The sequence below is a fragment of the Rhipicephalus sanguineus genome, chromosome 5 (assembly GCF_013339695.2).
Source record: "Rhipicephalus sanguineus isolate Rsan-2018 chromosome 5, BIME_Rsan_1.4, whole genome shotgun sequence".
NCBI classification, from domain to species: domain Eukaryota; kingdom Metazoa; phylum Arthropoda; class Arachnida; order Ixodida; family Ixodidae; genus Rhipicephalus; species Rhipicephalus sanguineus.
In genome coordinates this window covers 108,905,959-108,915,357 of record NC_051180.1, presented here as the reverse complement: position 1 = coordinate 108,915,357, position 9,399 = coordinate 108,905,959, and the positions used below count along the sequence as shown (strand labels likewise).

At 49.7% G+C, this 9,399-nt stretch overlaps 1 protein-coding gene across 1 annotated transcript; it reads right to left on the bottom strand.

The window, feature by feature from the left end:
- Positions 1-813: 813 nt before the first annotated feature.
- Positions 814-4,885, bottom strand: LOC119394897 (uncharacterized protein K02A2.6-like). Its single transcript, XM_037662198.1, has 2 exons — positions 3,161-4,885; positions 814-1,008 (listed from the first exon to the last, which is right to left on the bottom strand). Exons 1-2 carry the CDS (start codon positions 4,883-4,885, stop codon positions 814-816), a joined length of 1,920 nt encoding a protein of 639 aa, XP_037518126.1.
- Between the last annotated feature and the right edge of the window lie 4,514 nt (positions 4,886-9,399).

Here is a 9,399-nt window from a genome sequence, read left to right as displayed (position 1 = left end):
ATCCAGTATGCCGATAGTAGAGCGCTTCGGCGATCACGTGATTCGGCGAACGTGGAAGTCTCCGTGTAATTTCCCGCCTAGCCTGACTACTCTGCCTGTTTTCTGGGTGTTTGTGCAAGTTTTTTTTTTGCCCTTTCGGAGCTGGATTATCATGGATTCTGGTGGAAGTGAAGAGATCGGCGAGAGATCGGTCCCGAGACGTCGACGACATCGTGAACAGAAGCAATGTCGACGCCGACGAAGCAAGAATGTGCCACTGCCCGAATTTCAATAAAGTTTTTTCAAGAATACCGCATTGAATTCCATGTCTCAATTCGAAATGAGCCAAATCCAAAGTTATCATGCTAATAATGGTGAAATCCGCTGCATATTTTTTAATTGATTGTGGCCAGAAACTTCCCCTAGCCGACATGTAAAACATATCATAGAATAGCTTTGACAGCGTTGTATTTATTTTGCATAGCAAATTTTGGCCGTTTTCTCAAATTCTCTTTGGATGGATTTGACCCATTTCGAAAAAAAACGCCTCATATGTATTGCCCCTGTTATGTTGGGGGTTCGGAGCCCCGCAGCACAGGAACCACACGAGACAGCGGCTAGCAGGAGACTGTTTTATTGCTTTCTTTTAGAAGCGGACGAGAGGAGGCAGAGGAAGTTACAGCGCGGGCAGAAGACGTAACACGATATGCAGGAGCTGGGGACGAGAGTCTGAGGAAGGCGCCATGCGCGTGAGCGCGTCGGGCAGCACCGGCAAGCGAGGCACAACCTCTGGAGTGGCCGTGCGTCGGTTGATGTGCGCGTACACGACATCCCTTACCCCTTAGACGGGGTCACCGTATCGGTCAGGTGGACGCCGATCACGTTGGGGCCTCGGTGCAGTTTGGTGCTGCGCGGACCCGCTGGGTTGGTCATCGCGAGCTTGCGTCGCACAAGTGTCCAGCCCGGCCTCAGCTTCGCTATGCTCGGAGTTGGGCGTTGTGGGCAGATCATGCGGCGGCGGCGCTTCCGCTGGGAGCGAGATCACGTACGGAGCCGGCACTGTGTCTTGTTGATCACTTGCTACTGGTCCGTTCGTTCGATCGTTTCGCGGCCAATCTTCTGTCGGGTAGGCCTCTGCACCTGGCTTTATGTGATCAAGGTGCCGACGAACCGTTCCGCTTCTTGACTTGATTAGCCAAGATCGATGTCCGAGTCTCTTTAACACGGTTCCGCCAACCCAAGCAGGATTCCCTGCAAAGTTGCGGAAAAAGACCGATTGCCCGATTTCTATCTTTCTTGGCAACTCAGCGCTGTGGTCAGTGGTCACCCTCTCAGCTGGTCGCGGCTGAATGCGTGTCAGTGCCGTTGAGAGCTCGCGGCCGAACATGAGTGCAGCTGGTGTTTTGCCCGTCGTTACTGAAACGGTGGTGTGCTGTTTCAGCTGAAAACGAGCCAGCCTGCACGCAAATGTACCTGACTGATCCTTCGCAAGTGCCTGTTTTGTTTCATACACCATTCTTTCGGCTTGCCCATTCGTGGCCGGATGATAGGGTGCACTTGTGATGTGCGTCACCCGATTCTTCTTCAGAAATTCTTCCATTTCCGCAGAAACAAAAGACGGGCCGTTATCCGTTACCACCCTTTCGGGAATGCCGAAAGTTGCGAACAGGTTTCGCATTTCCTCGATCAGTGTCGGCGACTGTATGTTCCGCATGGTGCGCACTTCGAGCCACTTGCTGTATGCGTCCACTACAATTAGGAGCATCCTTCCCTCCACAGGCCCAGCGAAGTCAGCGTGGATTGTGTGCCACGGTGTTGTCGCACGTTTCCACTCGGGAGCTGGTGCTTTAGTTGGAATTTTCTGGTGCTGGCAGCAAGTTGCACAACTTTTGACCACCCGCTCTATGTCGTTGTCGACACCGGGCCACCAAAAATAGCCTCGAGCGCACGCCTTCATAGCTACCACGCCCCTGTGACCTGCATGTGCTAAGTCGAGCACGTCTTTCCTTGCTTTCTCTGGAACGACCAGTCTGGCACCACGGATAACGCAGCCTTCCTGTAGCGAAAGCTCGTGTCCAAGCTTTGTGAACGCCGAAAATTCCTGCTTGGGCAACCGGCGTAGCTCTCCGTTTGAGACGGCTGTCATCACGCGGGATAACAGTGGGTCATTCCGGGTCAGCTCAGCCAGTTGACGCGGTTACAGCTCGAAACGTGGCGTGGATGCAAGCATAAGCACATCTCCCGGGGAGCATGGCTCATCTACCTGCGCGGGCAGTGGCAGCCTGCTGAGTGCGTCAGCATTTTGGTGCAGGCGTCCAGGCCTGTAGACCAAATCGTAGTCGTATGTGGCCAATTTCAGACACCATCGAGTCATCCTCGGTGACAATATCTGAGGGATTTGCTTCTTTTCCCCCATGATGCCTAGGAGCGGTTGGTGATCCGTTAATACGGTCGCGTGCCGGCCAGCGACATACTGGTGAAAGTGGCTGACGCCATAAACTACCGCAAGACCCTCTTTATCGAGCTGCGAGTAGTTTTTCTCATCGGTTCCCAAAGTTCGTGACGCGAATGCAATGGGAGCCTCTCGGCCGAACGCATCCTTTTGAGCGAGAATTGCGCCGATGCCGTATGGTGACGCATCCACGGACAGAATGAGAGGCCTTTTTTCGTCATAATGCGCAAGGACTGTCGAAGACCGAATCATCTTCTTAAGCATCTCGAACGCATCCTGATGTTTTTTCTCCCACTTCCAGGGCGTGTTCTTCTCGAGAAGCCCATACAACTCTGCAGCTACCGTCGCTCTGTTCTCCAAAAAACGATCGTAAAAGGCGAGAAGCCCTAAGAAAGCCTGCAGAGATGTCTTGTCAGTCGGTTTTGGCGCCTCGAGGATTGCCTTTACCTTTTCTTCGGTCGTATGGACACCCTGAGCATCGATTTTATGACCGAGAAATTGGACTGAGCTGATGCCGAAGCGGCACTTCTCTTGCTTGAGTCGCAGACCTTTGTCGCTTAGCCTCGACAGGACTTCCTCTAGACGTTGCGCATGCTCTTTAACATCCTTCCCGCTCACAATAATGTCGTCAAGGTAGACACTCACCCCCTGAATTCCGGCCAGTGTAGTCTCCATCATCCGCTGGAAGATGGCTGGTGCAGCGGATACTCCAAAAGGGAGGCGATTCACTTTGAACAGTCCTTTGGTGGTGTTGACGGTGAGCAATGCGGCTGTCTCGTCGTCCACTCTTAGCTGCTGATAGGCCTGGTACAGGTCTAGCGTCGAAAATGTCGTCCCACCACGCAACCTTGCGAACACCTCCGCAGTTGTCGGCAGTGGGTACGCCGTCTTCTTGACCACCGCGTTAACTGTGCTCCTGTAATCCCCACAAACGCGAAATGTTCCATCCTTTTTGCGCACCCACACCAAAGGTGTGGCCATTTCGGCATGTTGCGTCGGCTCCAGGATGCCTTGTTTTTGCAGGCGGTCGAGCTCTTCCTCCATAGGCTCTTGGTAAGCTAGGGGCACTGGACGTGCCTTGCAAAACTTGGGTGTAGCGCCTTCTTCCAAGTCCAAGTGAACCAATGGACCCACGTAGCCGTCGATACCTTCCTTAAATACATCAGGATGGCGTGCGAGAACCTCCTGGATCTCTTGACCTGGTTCAGCGACCTGGTTTATTCCGTGAACACGGATGTTCAGTGCTGAAAACCAGTCACGTCCGAGCAGGTTGCACCCAGTCCCTTTCATTATCAGCAGGGGCAGCACGTAGTCCTTTGACTTGAAACGCACACGAACTTGTGCCGAACCGAGGGTGCTAAGTTCTTCCCCTGACCAGGTGCGTAAGTCTAGGGGTTCTCTCGAAAGCTTTGGGGCGTTCGATGGCCACGTTTGGTGGTAGGTAGCCTCACTGATGAGAGAACATGCGGCGCCCGTGTCCACTTCGAATTTCAGGGGCCTTCCCTCGACTTTCACGTCAACGAGGAATTTAGGACAGGGTTGTCGCCCACTCACGGCATGTAGGTCGTAGCACTTATCGGTGTCTTCGAGGTCGTAGCACACAGGCTGGGCGTTAACCATGTGAGTTCCTTGCCGGGCGTTGAGGTTGCCTTCTTTGTTTTTCTTCTTTTTGGAGATGCAGGCGTTCTCGATGTGACCCTTTTTGGAACAAAAACGGCATTGCGCTGTCCTGAATTTGCAGGTGTCAGCCTCGTGCCAGCCGTCGCATCGATAGCAGCGCCGTTGCTGAGCCGAATATTTGCTTTCCTTTTTAGACTGCGAAGTCTTGTGCACCTCCACGGAGCTCGTCGCTCCCTTAAGTCCTCGTTGCTGCTTCGACGCACTTTCGGACGACAGTGCCAAGTCCAACGCGCGTTGAAAAGTCAAGTCTTTCTCCGCGAACAGTCGCTGCTGCAGATGCTCGTCGCGGATGCCGCACACGAACCTGTCGCGAAGCATCACATCTTGGGGCAGCATGGTGGGGTTCGCCAGAACGGCTGCGTGGCCTTCTGCCGGTGGCGTCGATGTAACAGACGTTGTCGCTGGCACTCCGAAGTTGCAGTCAGCTGACAAGCTTCTGAGAGCTGCAACGTAGTTGCTGATCGACTCTTCCGGCCGCTGATCGCGTCGCTGGAACACGTACCGGCTGTACAACTCAGACGGTCGTGGATCGAAGTGCTTCTGCAGAAGGGCAACTATGTCGGCATAGCCCACCTCTCCAGGAGTCTTCGGCGCGACCAGAGCGCAGGCAGTTTCAAAGGTGTCGGCTCCGCATAGCGTCAGGAGGAGCGCGCGCTTCTTTTGTTCGTCGCAGACGTCGTTCGCCACGAAGTAGAAGTTCAGGCGCTGGATCCAGGATGACCAGTTCTTGCCGCTAAACGGCTCGATGGCGGCCTGCATTCCTCCAGTAGCCATGGGCGTAACCTAGAGAGCTGCGCACTTATAAAATTCCACTTCTCGTCGCCAGTGTTATGTTGGGGGTTCGGAGCCCCGCAGCACAGGAACCACACGAGACAGCGGCTAGCAGGAGACTGTTTTATTGCTTTCTTTTAGAAGCGGACGAGAGGAGGCAGAGGAAGTTACAGCGCGGGCAGAAGACGTAACACGATATGCAGGAGCTGGGGACGAGAGTCTGAGGAAGGCGCCATGCGCGTGAGCGCGTCGGGCAGCACCGGCAAGCGAGGCACAACCTCTGGAGTGGCCGTGCTTCGGTTGATGTGCGCGTACACGACAGCCCCCCTTAGTCAATTGTTTCTTTTGTATTTTATTCCAGTTTGACGTGTATATATGTATTGCCCCCCTTAGCCAACTGTTTCTTTTGTATTTTTTTCCAGTTTGAAGTGTATATATGTATTGCCCCCCTTACTCAATGCCCCCCATGGGGCCTCTAAGGTACTTTGAAATAATATATATATATATATATATATATATATATATATATATATATATATATATATATATATATATATATATATATATATATATATATATATATATATATGTTTTGAGGTGATTTTTATATTCATAGAGCTGATCAGATGGCTTGCTTTACAAAACTGTGTTTTAAAGCAAGGAAGAATCTGCACAAACAGACTGGGCCGGCTGGGCCGCCCTATGCCGCGACAACACACCAGTGTTGAAAAACATTTTGAAAATGTTACTGTGAAGATTAAAAAGTACACAAAAATTTAACCTGATCATCTGAGCATTGCATCAGCAAACTTCCCAGTCTTAGTTTTGCGTTGTAGATACGATGGGTATGAAGAACCTTCTATGATTCTAGTACCTCAAATTCTCACTTATTAAACAAAACATGCCGCTGACAAAGCAAGGTACTTCGCAGAAGTCTTCAGGATAAGTCGAGTGCCAATTTCTTTACTGTTAGAGCCTCTAATATAATGTCTTTATTGATAAAAAGACCAAGTTCAGTAGATTAATACTTAAGCAAACCACATTACGCTGGTTGTGTATAGTTATAAGATTATAAACGACTATGAATTTATATACTAGGTGTCGTTCCTTGCCCTCCCACTTTTCCCAGCTTGGGTGGGGGGCGGGCGAAAAAGCGCTGAAGTGGCCCTGTACTCTCCCCCACCCCCCCCCCCTCCGGTTCCCCCAAGGAAATAGCCTACGTAAACTGTGTAAGCTCAAATTTTCTTTGAAAAAATTTGGGAGACTATAACATTAAACAACCCCGCATATTTTCCTTCCGTATAGGTCGTTAGCTGTTAATGATTGCTCTAAATTTTCTGGGTCATGCTCACAGCACCTGGTCGTAAAACGACGCAACAAATGACGCGTAAGTGATCCACCGCGTAATTACCACGTACGCGTGACTGCGCAAAAAATAATAATATTGAACTATTTTCAATACGGCCTAGTGTTTGTCATTGCTTCTTCGCTATTCGTCAAAAATTTTCAATGCGCCACAAAATCGCCTCCTTGTTACGCGACGTCAAAAGTGTGCGAAAACTCGCGACGTTAAAATGAAGTCTGCAGAATAAGCAGCACATTACCGTGCTCAACAATAACTCATTTTTTTCGGAATAGGCAGACAGTGTCTCTTTCTGAACGTAATTAAGGAAGGCATCCCGCCAATCACATTGGAAGCGACTGCTTATAGCAGCGGGCGATATGGATTCATATGTGTGTAATAGATATTTTCAGTTGTAGTATAACGATGTTGAGCTGTTTTTGCGCGTGTACAACGCTCTGTGAACTCATCGTCGCTGACAAAAAGGTAGAGAGAGAAATAAACATTATTAGGAACGGACACAATCCTTTGCAGGTAGGCAGCCTTCGTAGTCCAGAAAACCGTGGACGCTGATCATCTCCCTGGTGAGGTAGATCAAGTAACGGGGCAAACATGAAAGCTGGGCTTCTCAATGTGCTCGAGTCCACTGCCTAGTTACAAGCCGCCACGATCGCTGCAGGCTACCATATGACAAGCCAAGTGAAGCAGGCTAATCGGAGACTAAAGTGGGAATTTCTTTTAGCTGTCCTGGTTAGGCACAACTAAAATACTGGACACTTCTGCACACTCATCAAGTCACAGCAGCCTGAATACGGAGCAGTGGCGATGTTATTCGTTTTCAAAGAAAGAAACTGAATTTCCCGAAAAAGGAGAGCGTTTGATCGGGCTATAAAACGTTTACTGGTTCCCGCCCATATTGTTTCGCGGATTACTTAAATTTCAGGCCAGGCAGAACAAAATAAAATCATTACAGATTGCTGTATGTTATAGAGCCCCTGCTGACCGATAGCCTCCTCTGCAATGCTCGAGCGCAAGACGCGCAAGCGTGGAATAGGCAGCCCGCACCGCAGGTAGCCTACAGTGCGTGGTCATGACACACGGAGGACAGTCGTCACAGCAAAATCGTAGGACAAATTTTATTCCAAAATTACGTTATTGCTACGTTCAAGTAAAACCTTGCCTGACTTGTTAGTTTCCCAGTCTGCAGCCGACAACAGCCACTGTCGAAAGTGGGGGGGGGGGGAGGGGCTAGCGCACCCCTTGTCCCCCCCCCCCCCGGTAGATACTCCTATGCCGGCTATAGAGACCTCCTCGTGTTACGTGACCAGCTGTCCTGGCTACGGTGTGTCCTAGCTACGGTGCATCCCAGCTGCGGCGCGTTTAGGACACCTTTTAAGCTCTATTGGGGCATTTGGAGGCTTAGACACATATGTTATGACATACATAATCCATATACACATATTACATTCAGAAGTAAAACACAGGAAAATTCACAATAAACACACAGGCATTTGAACGCACGAACACTCGATCAGCAAGCGCGTACGCTAACCACTACACCACATCACGCCGCGGCCACGGCAGTAAAAGAACGGGGGTTTATATGCACCAATGCGTCGCTACACGCTCTGGCGTATTAGTGCAGTGGAGGTCGTTATTATGCATGTAGCGTTCGCTGATACGTAAGGAGACACTTTTTAAATGACATTCGTGAAAATATATACGAGGTCACTCAAGTTATTAATGAGAGCATGTTTGAAGCGAATTTGCGTGCTTGCTATAAAAGATAAAACTGTTCCACATATATTTGGCACTGGCGCCTCAGTGACATTTAAAGCATCTTGGCGTGCATAATACCCGAGTTCTATTCACTCTAAGAAAAAAAAGAGTCAAAAAAGGGTCATGGAACCGTGACTCTCTTCGGGCGGCCATGTGACCCCTTTTGGAAGGTACAGGCGGAGAAAAAGAGTTAGCATTTTGGAAGGAGTCACTGGACTCTCCTGAAGCGCGTTTCGATTGGCTTCCGTCATGAAAGAGCCGCCGTATAGACCAGAACACAGCGAATTCCATGCGCATCGTCATATTGGCATCGCGCGTCGCGATATCTATCGCACACGCGACGAAACAACATGCGTGGGCTGCCACGCCAGCAGACGTTACACAGAGCAAACGTGAAACTCCCGTAACTCAGCCCGTCGGAGAGCGTGTTTGGCGTCTTTTCTAGCCTGGACATTTATTGGAGCATCCAGAACACCTTGCTCATGCAAGTCTACAATGTATACAGTACGTACTGAGCAGGCCGCGGAACCAACCTCGTCAGCTACTCGTGCGCTGTTACATTTGTAAAAAAGCGTCCTCGCTGTAGTACTCGTGAACCGTAATTGCAGAGCAGCTCGCAAAAGAGTGAAACGATGTTTTGTTGCCCCATATTACAAGTTGTGCACAGAGCTTTATGAAAGCTCATCATTTCAAGATGCAACGCGTAATAATTATAGTACGCTTTACGGGTAGTTTCGCAGAACGTAATTTTTGTTTCACGAGAGCTCTTACAACAATGCGTCTTGCTCACAAAAGCGTGCTATCAGGGAGTAGCGCCTGCAGTATCGTTCATCGATCCCTTTTGAAAGCTATCTGTGCGATTTTAATCTTGTAATGATGATGCTTTACAAGCGAAACTGTGCTATTAGTTAAGCCGAGTTAAGCTCGAGCTAGCGCTACGCCTGCGACGTAAAGGACACTGGCACGAGTAGTGTTTACTTACGTGCCAATATATGCATTATGTGCAGCTGGATGCGTTGTGTCCAAATAACTCTGGGAACATCAAACACTGAAATTAAAGCACGAGATTCTGGCCAGCTGTTGAGGAACACCGTATCATTTATTACCTTTTGAAGACGAGATATTGAAGGTGTGGATGCCATCAAAAGCACTAAAGCTTAATACTACGTTGAAAGTGACAAAGCATGCTGATTGCTTGTGCTTGAAAGCATTACCTTGCACTACATTTTCGTCAAAGGAAACGCTCAAAGGTATGAAGTGCACCCCAACACAAAGCTCGCGCTTGCTTTCAACCCAGCTGTGTGTCACGCAAATTAGGTTCGTAAAATAAAATAGGTGGGCATCACACTGCAGAATACACGCAGTTAGTGTACTTACTCGCGCGTTTTCACTCGGC

Coding starts and splice junctions, on each gene's coding strand:
- LOC119394897 (XM_037662198.1), bottom strand. CDS start 4,885: ATGGCTACTGGAGGAATGCAGGCCGCCATCGAGCCGTTTAGCGGCAAG. Junction 1,009..3,160: donor CCACCAAAGGACTGTTCAAA/GTGAATCGCCTC, acceptor TCTCGCTCCCAG/CGGAAGCGCCGCCGCCGCAT.